Source organism: Ursus maritimus, unplaced genomic scaffold, assembly GCF_017311325.1.
Source record: "Ursus maritimus isolate PB19 unplaced genomic scaffold, ASM1731132v1 scaffold_22, whole genome shotgun sequence".
NCBI classification, from domain to species: Eukaryota; Metazoa; Chordata; class Mammalia; order Carnivora; family Ursidae; genus Ursus; species Ursus maritimus.
This window is the reverse complement of record NW_024424675.1, coordinates 46733207-46746216: the sequence shown is the minus strand read 5'-3', so window position 1 is coordinate 46746216 and position 13010 is coordinate 46733207. Positions and strand designations below refer to the sequence as shown.

The following is a 13010-nucleotide window of genomic DNA, read 5'->3' as shown; positions in this document are numbered from 1 at the left end:
GAGCCTTTCCTGCCACCCTTCCAAAATGGTCCTTCCTGGGGAGCCCAGCCAGGTTCACCCCAGATGCCTCAACATGCACCCCAAATCCCTGGAGAGTGCAGGAGAGGGGCGTACAGGGGCCGCTGCTCTCTCCACAGGCAGATAGTCCCTGGGGTCTAGCCCCCATGGAGGGACTGAGGGCCCGTTGCTATAAACAGGAACATCCGCTGCCCCCAGCACTGCAGCCAAGGCTGCCTGGCAAGCCCAGCTCCTGTCCAGCCAGCGTCACCCCGAGTCCACTGGAGCTGTCCCCTCAGAGGACTTGGGGCCTGTTGAGGCCCCAGAGAGTCCCCATCTGCCACAGCGATACCACCACGGGATCCACCCAGGGAGCGCCGGGGGGCACCTCCGTGACCTTGGTGGCCTCCCACCGATTCCACATTTCTGGTTCCTGGAAGACATCTTGACCCCACGACGCACCCCACCGCCAGGGCCAGGCGAAAGGTCCCATCTATGGGGCGGAGGGGAGGAGCCGCGCTGGGGTCTGGCGCAAAGGGAGTGCATCCAGGTATCCAGGTGACACCTGCCAACGCAGCCCAAGCCCCCACCCCCACGCTGGGATTGCGCCCCAAGTTGCCATGCTTGGTCAGAAACTGAGGAAACTGTGGGATTCCCAATGCACTTCGCGCATGGGGTGGCCCTCTTCCACCCAGTTGGAACCCAGGGACACCGAGCTGGGCGTCCCCGTGGAAGCCAGATCTTGGCGCTGGGCCCCGGGTCCAGCTGCAGAACGACGGGCCCCACCGCCGCGTGTGCGGGAGCGCGGCGGAAGGGCTCTTGGGCTCGGCCGCAGAAACCCGGCGGACACGGGCCAGCCTCAGTAGGAGCCGGGTTGGCGAGGAGGGAGGGGTGCGGATCCACAAATCCCCGAGCAAATTTAGGGACGTCTTCGCGTCCCAGCTAGCCCGGGGCCCCACCAAGCACCGAAGCGGCTCAGCCGGGACGGGGCGCTGGGTGCCCGGTGCCCTGCGCCCCGCGACCCGAGACTTTTCCCGCCGAGCCCCGCGAGCCGGGCCTGCTCGGGTCACGTGGCGCCGCGGCCACAGCCCCAGCGCTGACCCTGCGGGAGGGGAGGAGAGGGAGGGGCGGCGGGGCGGGCCGGCGCGGCGCGGCGCGGAGGGGCGGCGGGGCGCCCGGGATTCCCTGAGGAGCCGCGCGGCCCGGGCTCCCAGTCTCCAGCCCGCTTGTCGCTGGCCCGCAGCGCCCTCCGTGCCCTCCGCGCCCTCCGCGGGAGAGCCCCGGCCCGGCCTGGCGCCCGCTCCCAGCGCGGAGGGGCCCTCGCGCCCAGGCCCCGTGGACGGGCGGCCGCTCCCTCTCGGCCCCTGCCTAGCCCACCCCGGGAAGCTCCGAGGCCCGGCAGTGGAGGAGGTGAGCTAGGGCTGCGCTGCGGCTGCGCCAGGGCTGTCCCGGGGCTGTCCCACAGCCCCGCCGTTCTGACCGGCGGCCGGCTGGGGAGCGGGGAGTGCGGCATGAGCTCGGCGCCGCCCGGGTGCACAGCAGCTGCGAACTCGACGCCCGTCCTTCTTCCCCGCAGGTCAAGGCCGCGTCGGGGAAGATGTACCAGAGCCTGGCGCTGGCCCCGAGCCCCGGCCAGGCCGCCTATGCCGACTCGGGCGCCTTTCTGCATGCGCCAGGCGCCGGCTCCCCAGTGTTCGTGCCGCCCGCGCGCGTCCCCTCCATGCTGCCCTACCTGCCTGCGTGCGAGCCGGGCCCGCAGGCCCCGGGGCTGGCCGCGCACCCCGGCTGGGCGCAGGCGGCGGCGGCAGACTCGTCAGCCTTCGGCTCCGGCAGCCCGCACCCACCCGCGGCTCAGCCGCCCGGAGCCACCGCCTTCCCCTTCCCGCACAGCCCCCCGGGGCCCGGAGGCGGTGGCGGCGCAGGGACCCGGGACGGTGGCGCCTACCAGGGCGCGCTGCTGGCGCGGGAGCAGTACCCGGCCCCGCTCGGTCGGCCAGTGAGCGCGCCGTACCCCAGCACGTACCCGGCCTACGTGAGCACCGAGGTGGCCCCGTCCTGGACCTCCGGACCCTTCGAGGGCAGCGTCCTGCATGGCCTACAGAGCCGCCAGGCTGGCCTCCCCGGCCGCAGAGCGACCTTCGGTGAGTGCGAGACTGGGGGGCTGGCCCTACCCGGGGTGCAAACCCGCACCCTACGAATGCTTCCCGGCCAGGCCCAGAACTCTGGGGACAAGTAAACCCAGGCAGAATACGACTTCTGCCACACTCTCACCCTCCCTGAGATGTAAGGCGCAGGTCCTGAACTTTTACAGCTTCCTGAGAAAGTGTTTCTACCTTTCATTCGTCTGAGCCGAGCATTCTGGATGCTGCCAATTTAGAGCCTACCTCCTAAACGCTCTTATGAAAAGCTTTCGAAGTGGTTTTTATAAAATTCAAAATCCTGGCTTATTTAAGTAAGCCACCACATTCATCTCTGTTCTAGAATGTTTACCAATTCTAATTTGAGACCTGGTTTCAATTGCTCCCGTGGGGTACACATTTGGATAATCGGATTCCAGGCCTGGAAGGCGGGGATTCGCTCCTCAGGGTTCTTGAGTAGTTGGCACCCGGACACCTTCTCACCCCTGCGGCCAAACACCAAGGGCCGCAACTGCGTTTGCTGCCTGAAGGGACCTGGCCCCACCCTGCCGCTGGAGGAGGCCTCGCGGGGCGCTCTCCAGCGGCCTTTGGCCTCCTGTGCCTGCCCTGCGCAGGAAGCGGGGTCCCCTGTCCCAGAGTCCAGGGCAGCCCCACGATGATTGATCCCCGCCCTGCCCCCATAGGGTGCCTGGCCCAGGGCTGCTGCCTCCCCCCTGCGTGGGCCCCTGGTGGCGAGGCCACGCTGCGCTGTTGTTCCAGGGAGGACCTGGGTCGCCACCACAGCGAAGCTGACAGTAAAGGCGCCGTAGCCCCTGTGGGGTGTCCCCATCCACTCAGCCTCACCACCACTGCCCCTCGTGAATGTCCCGTTTTGCAGAGAACAAGGCCCTTCGGCCGCCTCCCTCTGCCAGTGCTGACGACCCTGCCTCCCCAGGGATCCAAATTACACCCCTGTTCAGTGGGGCCGATTCCCTGCTGGGTGCCCTGACGCTTGATTTATTACTTCCCCCCACCCTACAAAGGCAGCCCTAACCATTCTTTTTAAATCCGGCACAGACTTTATTGTATGTAAAGTTAAGATTTAAAATAAAATTAGATACAATAAGCTTTAAAATAAAACAAATTCAAGGTGCACAGAAAACAAGGCAGACGCGGCGGTGGCTGTGGGCTGGGGGGAGCCAGAGCCTCGGCCCACGAGCTGCCCGTCCCCGCAGTGTCGGACTTCTTGGAAGAGCTCCCCGGCGAGGGTCGCGAGTGCGTCAACTGCGGGGCCCTGTCCACGCCGCTGTGGCGTCGCGATGGCACCGGTCACTACCTGTGCAATGCCTGTGGCCTCTACCACAAGATGAACGGCGTCAACCGGCCGCTCGTGCGCCCGCAGAAGCGCCTGGTGAGTGTGCCGCCTGTCCCCCCCTTGAGCAAGGCGGTGGGGCAGGGAGCTGCTGGCACAGGGACAGCCTGGCTCCGCACGCGTGGGGGGAGCTGGGAGGCCCAGGTGCCACGACAGGACCTGCCCCGCTGCGCCACAGAAAGGGACAGAGTGGCCGCTGAGCTTAACGCTGTGCGACCCCGTCCCAGCCGGCCTGCTGGGGCTCAGCCGTGGGGCTCCGAGGGTGGCAGGGGCACAGGTGACTTGGCCCAGGCACCGGGCTGGTGACCGAGGGGGCTGCTTTGCTGGAGGACGTTGAAATCCTAGGCAGAAGGAGCCTTTGGGGCCCTGCCCCTTGGGGAGCACTTTCTACCCGATACCAGGCGGTTGGGGCTGCGGCTGGGACTGTGGTTGTTCAGGCACAAAACGCATTTTCTCTTCCGGTTTTTTCTGGTGTGTGGCTGGTAGAGTGGGGGACTGGGAGCTCGACTTTGCCCCAAGCAGAGCAGAGTCCCCAGAAACTGTGAAGGCTTCAAGTTGCTTGATCCTATCCAGTCCCACAGGCGAACGTGGACGTTCAAGGAGTTTGTTAAGCGGGAGGGCCTGCCTTTGTTCGCAAGCTGTCTACCTGTCGTGGCTCTGGGGCCCGAGGTCTGGGCATGGCCGTTTCTGGGGGTGCCCAGCCGTCTGGTCTAAGGCTGGTGTGAGCCCTGTCGGGGCCAGGCAGCTGGTGCCGGCCGGTTCTGGTGCCTGGGACCAGTGGGGGTGGGGCAGGGGGCTGGTCCCCCACCCCCACCCCCCTGGGCTCCATGGCCCTTTGCCTTTACTAGAAACCCAACACCTGGGCTATGGGAGCCCCCGACCCTTCGAGGCCCCAGACCAGGCAGGCAGGAAGCAGGACTGACTCGGGCAGTTTGGGGGAAACCACCGTTTTTCTCCCCTGATCTGGCCTGGCGTTGGGGGCTCTGCAGGCCCCCCAACCTCCCTCCACCCACACTGTGCCTCCTGGAAGGAGGGGACCCCTGGGAGTCCATATCACCTCCTCACTTTCCTCTCTGGCCGTGTGATCATGCCCCGACCCTGACACGTGCTGCAGCGGCTTGGCGTCTGACGTAGCCCTCGAGGAGAGGGAAACTGAGGCTAAGAGCAGAGTGTCCTAGGGGACTGCAGCCCCAGCCAAAGCCCGGCCCCTCCCTGCTCCATTCATTCTCCCCCATGGGGACACACTGGTAACCAGGAGAAGGTGTGGGGCCTCCCTGCCTTTGCCCCCCACCCCTCACAGGGCCCACCTCCCCACAGGAATTCCTGACCTGGGAGGTGAGCAGACAGAGGCTGCCATCGAGGCATCCAGGCATCTACCTTCACAACAGCCGGACGATGCCCTCCCGGGGCTCAGAGCCGCTCAGAGGCACATAGCCTATAAGCTGCAGGGCCTGGGTTGCGAGCAGGACTGTCTGCCTCGGGCTCCTGTACGCTCCCCGCTCACCAGGATTCTGCTGGCCCTGTCCTGGGTGTCCTGGCCTAGGCCCCTGCACACACTGTCCCCACGCTGTGTTGTCAAGATGAAATGAGGCAGGGCACTCACACAGGCCTTGGCCAGCTCTGTGGACTGGCTGACGACAAGGCATCTGGCCTGGTGAGGTCTCTGCTTCCTGGTCTGGGGGATAAGGAATAATTAGCCTTAAGGATGCTTTCTAGGGTAAAGAACCCCTTCATGCCTGCCTATCTCCCCAAGGCGGCAGGCCTCAGAGGGTGGAGAGCCGGTCACCGCTGTGTCCAGGCCCAGGCAGGTCTCAGTGTGGAACATGCCAAGCGGGGCTGGAGGCCAGGGGGTGTTCACATAGCCGTCCTGCTCCCGTCTGTCCTCGAGCTGGCCCGTAAGGGTTTCCCCTGATTTGTTGCTGAGTTCCGGCCTGGCACTCAGGGAGGGTGCCCCCCCTGCTTCCCTGTGGCTGGTCCCGGCAGGGCCAGGCTCATGCGGAAACGTAGAGGTTCTTGGAGTATGCTGGGACCAGAGCCCGGCCCACAAGGCTCCCAGCCATGGGGGACTGGCCAGTGGCCCCTGATGTGACCCCACCAGCACCTCGCTCTCCCTCACCTGTAGCCAGAACTGATGCCCCGGGAGAAACTGTCCTAACCTCTTATTAAATGACTAAATAAGTTCTAGAAGCTCGAAAGCAACGAGCACGCATCCCCCTCCCAACAGAAGCGGTATCCCTTCCGTCCTTTGCGTCCCGCGTGCATCCTTAGTCCCAGGCTGGAACCGTTGACCTGACACTCCTGTCAGTGTGGACGAGTGGCGTAGTTGCGGTGGTTCTGTGGCCGCCTGTGTGCCTGCTTGCGTGGCCAGCTGCTCTAGAGCCCCTCGAGCCCCCGCCCCCGCACGTCAGAGCCCGGCACCCAAGGCCAGGGGACCACTGGCGCCAGCTCCGGGAAGTGGCCGGTGCCACGTGGGGCCCGGCATCCTTCGCAAGCGAATCTGGACCTTGACGAGGACCCTGGGCTTTCCTTCCTGCACGCCCGCCTCGCACACTCGTCCCTGGCACGGTTCGCCCTTGAACAGCAGGGGACACGCGCGTTATCACCTTAAGTGTCCACCACGTGTCCTTTTCCAAGTGAGTGGGAGGACCCGCTCAAAATCGGGCCATTTTCTGCTACCACTTTTTGGGAGCCAAGGGGCTCACTTTCCAAAGCGTTTTTCCCTGTGCGCGCTCACCTCACCCCTGCAAGCGGTGCTGCCGGGCTGCCGCCTCTCCGCCAGCCCCGCCCCTGGCTCCGCACTGCCCACCGCCCTGAATTCGTCACTTGAATCCGATGGGAGGCGCATGCGGGGCCTGAAGCTCAGGGCTGCTCTGCTGCCTCGAGCAGGCTCTGAAGTTTAAGTTCTTTTGAAAAGAACAGACCAAAAAAGAAAAACAAAATTCAGCCCAAGGACGCCTGGCCGTGAGGGGCCCTGAGAGCGGCAGGCCCGGCTGCTTGTCCAGGGGGTGAGGAAGGACAGGCGGAGGCTGGGAGGGACGGCACGGGGTGTGTCCCTGACGTGTGCTCGGCGGAGGGAGGCGGTTCCAACGCCTCCGGCCTCCGTGTCCCATATACCGTGCAGCCCGATGAGAGGAGAGGAAAATATAAATGAGCCAACACTTTGAAATATTCTTCCACTTTCTTCATTTTAATTTATGTTCACTAAAAAATAATTCACTCCTAATCCAGGCGCCCGATTTTTCCCTCGTGCTCCCAGGGTACAGAGTGACGTGAGCTCCTGCCTCTGCTTTCTACAGGCACACATGGCATGGACTCCCACCTGTTGCCTCCACGCCTGTGCTCAGGGCGGCTGGGTGCCCGTGGCTCTCCTTCTCCAAGCCGCACAGGAACTGCGGGGGGCGTTTGTGGGAGGGTGCAGGCGAGCCCGCGTGTGTGTGCTCGCGAGTGCTCCTGAAAAATAGCACTGGGTTCGAGGCTCGGCGCGGGCACGTTTGCACCCTGGCCAGGAGTTTCTATAAGAAGGACTTAGTGTGAAGGGGCTGATGGCCCAAGGAGATGACAGGCGTGGCACTCGGATCTTTCAACAACGGTGCCTTTTTTCCGGAAGGTGGGATGGCCGTATGAGCTCTAAGGGAGAAAGATGGGTAGAAGTGCCCGAGGGTCCCAGCCGGATGGGGAGAGCGAAGGCACAGCAGGACGTGGGGACATCACAAGATAAAATATCAGACACTCAGTTAAATGGGAATTTCAGATAAATAGCAACTAGCATTTTGGTGTATGTCCCAAATATTGCACGGAGACGTACTTGTACAGAGTACTTGCTGCTTGTCCAAAGTTCCCGTCTAGCTCTGGGCAGCCTGAGGCCTGGGGCAGGTCCCAGGGCCTCCTCCCACTTCATTTTTTAATTTTTTAAAAAGATTTTATTCATTTATTCATGAAAGAGAGAGAGAGAGGCAGAGGGAGAAGCAGTCTCCCTGCGGAGCAGGGAACACAACGTGGGGCTCAAACCCAGGACCCTGGGACCACGACCCAAGCCGAAGGCTGACGCCCAGCTGACAGAGCCCCCCGGGTGCCCCGCCTCCTCCCACTTTGGGAAGGAGGATGGACTGTGGGCATCAGGGACCCCGCCTCATGCTGGACAGTGAGCTCCAGGAGGGCAGGGGACACCCCCCATGTGCATAACTCCTGGCATCCCAGAGACAGACGGGAGAGAGGGACAGGGCAAGGAGGGGGACAGGACAGGGACAGGACACTCAAATCACGTCCAGTAAAAGCACCTGCTTTCTAGGCACGGTCAGGCTGGGGACCCTGGTTGACTCCGGGTCCAGTGCTCCTGCCTCTGCCCATGCTCCACCGTCCAGCGGGGGCTGCAGCCACCACTTCCTTCCCGTTCTGCTGGGGCCTCAGCTGGGTGCCAGCTTTGTCCACTCCAGCTCGTGCATGAATCCCAGCCCCGGGTGCTCTCAGGGGGACCAAGGGAGATCCCTGGGAGGCTGGACATCAGGATGAGGTTCCCCAGCAGGGCCAGAGACTTGGCCCAGCGTTCCTCTGGAGTCTCCAAGGCCTCGTCCCATCCTTGCCTTTTGGGCCTTTTGTCCCAGAGCCTGGGGCAGAGTCCTGGCTGGAGACTGGAGGCCAAGCCTTCCATTAAATAGTGCAGAATTCTCTGGAGTCTGTGGCAGTTGCCTGCAGCTGGGAGGGGAGGGGAGGGGAGAGCCAGGGGGCATGTCTTTCCTGTCTTGAGTCTTCTTGGGAATGGGCAGAGGGCTTGAGACTGGGTCCCACTCTCCCTCTCGGGCCATTTCCAGGGGCTGACCTGTGCCCTCAACCAGCTGACCGCAGCCTGGGGGTAAGGAGTGGGCAGGAGTCAGTTGGCAAGGCTGGCCGCGCTCAGCCATGGCAGAAGGAAAGATCCTAGAGACTGTTGAAAGATGGGAGCTGAGCCTGGTCCCCTGTCTGTCACTCCTGACCCAGGACACATTCCTTTTGTGGTTGTGTTTGGCCCCCTCACTTTCAGTTGCCCCCCGACTCCGTCCTGGACTGGAGACCACCAAGAAGAGGACACATGTCTTTGGGACGATCTTGATATGGGGTCCTCACGGGCTCCTGTCCTGGTGCCCCAGGGTGCCACTGAAACGCTAGATTGGATGTGGCCCAGTCTGACCCCGGTGCCGGGGAAGGACAGGTCAGAGACCCTGTGTCACATCACTGTGGTCCGGGTGAGCAGTCAGGGACCTGGACCGGGGTCAGTGCAAGTGGAGGAAAGGGTCGGGCAGGTTCACGGGCACCTGAGGGCCAGGAGGGGGGGATGAGAGCAAGACAGTAGTGCTCCCCGAAGATGAAGCCTGGGCGGCAGGGGAGGGCGGAGCGGCCAGCAGGCTGTGCTGAGCGGTATGGGGAAGGGCTTTGGGTCCCAGGTCCGAGGTGCCTCTGGGGTGGGGGTGGGGGGCTGGCACACGCGCCTGGGACTCCCAGAGTGCAGGTGACCCAACCCCATGTAACACAGGCGGGCTGGGCTTTGGCCGCTCACGAATCCTGAGTGGGTGGGAGAGCCCCTGTGTCAGGCAGGCCCACTTCCTAGGCCTTGTTAGGGCCAGATTCCTGAGCCCCAAATGACCCACCCTCTCAGGATCCCTGGAGTTGGTCCTGTCTGGGCCTTGCCAGGCCTCCAAGTGCAGAGAGGTTAGGGGTCCCTGGTCAGATGAGACCTGCAGAACTGGGGGTCAGTCCTGCAGGGACACATGGGAAGGAGGTAGGCCTCTGGAACGTCAGGGCCTCAGGAAGGTTCCGGATGTTTCCAGTCTTGCTCTGACGTGCGACACAGCAAGCAGCGCGAGGGAGGTGCGGGCAGGCGAGCCTCGTGCCCTCAGGCCACCGCCCATCGGAGAGGTTGAGCTGAGCACGCGCTCTAGACCCTGTCTTGGAAGGCGGGTGCCCTGCATGCTTAGCCTGAGGCCTAAGTGCCAGAGGGAGACGCTGCGGCCCGGGGGCGACAGCCGGCGCTGGCCGTGAAAGAGAGAGAGAGCACCAGAAAAGCAGTTGCCTTTCGGTGTTGGGTTCTTCATGGGGTCCTGACCCCACAACGGGTGGGTCTGTTCTCACCCGCTCTTTACTGGGGGGGAAACTGAGGCCCAGGGAGGTGAAGTGACCCGCCCCAGGGCTCGGGAGGCGGGCAGTCCCTGTGGGGCGCAGACCTCTCAACCTCCGTGCCCGAGCACCTTCTGGTCCGCCGCACGTGGCCCCAGCCCGGCCGCAGGTCAGTCCCGCCTCCCGCTCACCCGGCCTCCCCCCCACAGTCCTCGTCCCGCCGAGCCGGCCTCTGCTGCTCCAACTGCCGCACGACCACCACCACGCTGTGGCGGCGCAACGCGGACGGGGATCCGGTGTGCAACGCCTGCGGCCTCTACACAAAGCTGCACGGGGTGAGCGGGGCGGGGGGCGGCGCGGGGTGGGGGGCAGAGAGGGGCAGAGCGTGTTTCCCACGTGGCCCCCGCGGACTGCTGGCGCCGCGCCTGCGCTGTTCCAGTCGGGCCCACTGAGGCTCAGCCTGGGACAGGGGCTGGCCCTCTGGTGTGGTGGCTGCCACCCCCAGAGCCCTGCTCGCCCCTACAGCTCTGTGGGGGCTGGGCCTGGACCGGCTCCTGCCTGCCCTGCCTGGAGGAAGGGGCCACGCCAGGGCCAGCTGCAGCTCCCCAGACGGGGCTCAGCTCCCGGAGTAGGCTAGCTCCGCAGGGCTGACATTAGGGCACGTGGCCATGCAAGGGGCCCAGGGGTGAGCAGGGACGGGACCAGCCACCCGCCCCTGCCCACCCGTGCCTGCCCCTGCCAGGTACCGCGGCCCCTGGCGATGAAGAAGGAAAGTATCCAGACGCGGAAGCGGAAACCCAAGAACGTTGTGAAGACCAAGAGCTCCTCAGGTGCACGGGGCCAGGGCCCATCAGGATGCCAGGAGGGAGCCCAGTGCCCAGCCCTCACCACATGGAGTCACATCAAGTGTCTCAAATTCCACCATTAGACAGTTACATGTTTGGCTCAAGCATTGTCCTCCTGAAGAGCAAATACCCCTGGTTCTGCCCTGGTTGCGTCTGGTCTGGTGGGGGCTGGGGGTGTGGGCCCACCCAGCTGTGGGGCAGGAGGGTAGAGTGAGGATGCCACACCCAGGCCCTCTCATTAAGTGACCCGTGCAGCTCCATCTGGACACTTCTGTAAATGCCCCGCCTTCCAGGATGCCCAGGGAACAGCACAGCCTCGCCGCCCTCCGTCCCGGACCCTGAGAGCCCAGCGGCTGCTTTGAAACCCAAACCCGGTCTGGCATCCCCTTCATGCCCTGGGTCCAGCGTCACCTCCCAGGTAAGACAGGTGGGGTGGGTGGAGTGCCCAGAGCTGGCTCCCGGTACTTCCTCAGGGAACCCCGACTCCCTGACCAGGTCAGACCCCCATCACGGCCCCCAAGGGCCTCTCCCAGGATCAGGGCTGGCCACACAGTTGGCCATTGGTACCAGCAGCTGACCTGCGGCAGACGCCAGGCTTGGAGCCCCGAGTCTGTCATCCTGCCGATCTCAAGAAGTCCCCCACCCATCCCAGGGCCTGAGGACGTCCCTTAAGGCAAATGGCCCAGTCGTGAGGGCTCCTTACCCCAAGCGAGGCCAACTGGCCATTCCTGCATTCCTATGCATCCTGTTCTCCCTGCAGGCCTCTGGCCAGGCGGACGACCCCCTGGCCCCCAGCCACTTGGAGTTCAAATTCGAGCCTGAGGACTTTGCCTTCCCCTCCGCAGCCCTGGGCCCCCAGGCTGGCCTCGGCGGGGCCCTGCGCCAGGAGGCCTGGTGTGCGCTGGCCTTGGCCTAGGTCCTCGGGCTCCCAGCGGACCCACCTCGCTGCCTGTTGGGCTCCAGCACAGCAGAGAGAGACCACCAGGCCCACCCACCAGAAGAGACGAGCCAGCGGGACCTCAAGGCTCTGAGCATCCCTTGCCATGGTGCTGAGGAGGCCTCTGTACAGACAGCAGTCCGACCCCAGAGCAGGAGGAAGGCAAATGAGAAGGGCCTGAGCCCCCACCGCAGACAGCAGGGGACTCCCCCAAATGCTGTGCCAGGCTCTGACCGGGCCACTCCAGCCAAAGGTGACCTGGGGCGCCCACTGCCAACTTGAGTTCTCTTGTCAACATTTGCCATCACCATGTTTACACATTGCAGAAGTTGGGAAAAAAACCCAACTTCCTGTCATAAACCCGGGATCACAAACAAAATGGCTGAGGTCAGGCCAGCATCGTGAATGAGGGGGACAGCTGGACATAGGGCCTCCTCGAGCCTCAGGATCTGTCCCTTTCTCACATCTGCTGGATAGAACCACGGCATGGAGAACCTTCCCTCCTATGAGCGAAGGACTGCCAGGGACAGATGTGCAGGTTGTGCACTGTACCAGGATGCTACCCCAAGGGCAAGCCGCTCACACCGTAATCACCTACTTGGATATTTATTTGGGTGGTTTTCCCAGAGGGGACAGTAAGGGTCCTCATTCTGACTGAATCTATGTATTGCGACCATTTCTGACAGGCAGAGTAAAGGACCTGGGGCCCCATGCTGACCCCACAGGCCCTGTCCGGGCCAGTGGCGGGGTGACCACGCGTCCTGGCTCACCTGGGGTCATCCCAGTTTAGTTTGTTGTCCCAGTGGAATTGTTATTAACACCGCTTGACTTACAGAAGCCCTCCACTCACGGAGTGGGGTGATAAGTTAGCGGGTTGTGCTGGCTGGAGACAGCTCTGCCCAAGGGAGCTGGATGACTGCCATGAGCCTCGTGGCGGGGAGGCGATAGGGAAGGGAGGGAGTGGGGCTCGCTATGCCAAAGGACCACATCCTCCCTTCTGTTCAGTGGCTGCCTTTCACCAGTCAGTACCGTGAGCCGCTGGGGCAGCTGGGAGCCCGCGTGGTGCCGTCCTGGTAAAGCTCGTCCTTCCTGTTGAAGAACGGTGGTCCCGACACCAGCTTCCGGGACGCGCCCGTCTGTCCTGAGCTGGCACCTCGAGTTCAAGCTGCGCAATTTACACGTGATCTTGTTTTTTGTTTTTTTTTTTAATCAAAGACAAGTGATGCCATGAGAAAAAATGTAAAATAAAGATGTTGATTTTGCATTTCCTTTTCCCAAACGCGTGTGGAATTTTCCAGCCCAGTCCCTGCCGGCCAGGTCGGCTCCCAGCCTGGGGCTCACGCAGGCCGTCTCTCCGTTCAGAAACTTGTCTCCACGCGTTGGTCTGCTGGACCTGGCTGGCCACTCCGAGGCAGCCGGGAGACCCTTAAGGACAGTGCCTTTGAGGTCGCCTGCCTGCACAGGGGAGGGACACGGGGTCGGCCTGGGCGCCCACACTTGGGGAAGTCCTCGCTCCCAGGTCAGGTGGACTGCGGTTTGAGGGGCTGCCCTGACTCTTACTGCCACGCTGGCCCCCAAGGAGGGGACAGGGACCAAGCCGAGGTTTGGGGCACTGGGAGCCCACGTACCCCTGTGGGACTCGTGCTCCTGCCCGC

The 13010-nt window shown here is 63.5% G+C and overlaps 1 protein-coding gene across 1 annotated transcript; it reads left to right on the top strand.

Annotated features, from left to right (window-relative positions):
• The first annotated feature begins 1594 nt into the window (after positions 1–1594).
• Positions 1595–12602, top strand: GATA5 (GATA binding protein 5). The gene is made up of 6 exons (XM_040637858.1): positions 1595–2138; positions 3350–3525; positions 9783–9908; positions 10316–10403; positions 10712–10836; positions 11179–12602. The coding sequence occupies exons 1-6, from the start codon at positions 1595–1597 to the stop codon at positions 11332–11334; spliced, it is 1215 nt and encodes a 404-aa protein (XP_040493792.1). The 3' UTR covers positions 11335–12602.
• Positions 12603–13010: the final 408 nt, after the last annotated feature.

Excerpts from the sequence above, each read along its gene's own strand:
- GATA5 (XM_040637858.1), top strand. The coding sequence starts at position 1,595 with ATGTACCAGAGCCTGGCGCTGGCCCCGAGCCCCGGCCAGGCCGCCTAT. Across the intron at positions 3,526-9,782 it reads TGCGCCCGCAGAAGCGCCTG|TCCTCGTCCCGCCGAGCCGG; the intron begins GTGAGTGTGCCG and ends TCCCCCCCACAG. Across the intron at positions 10,837-11,178 it reads GGTCCAGCGTCACCTCCCAG|GCCTCTGGCCAGGCGGACGA; the intron begins GTAAGACAGGTG and ends TTCTCCCTGCAG.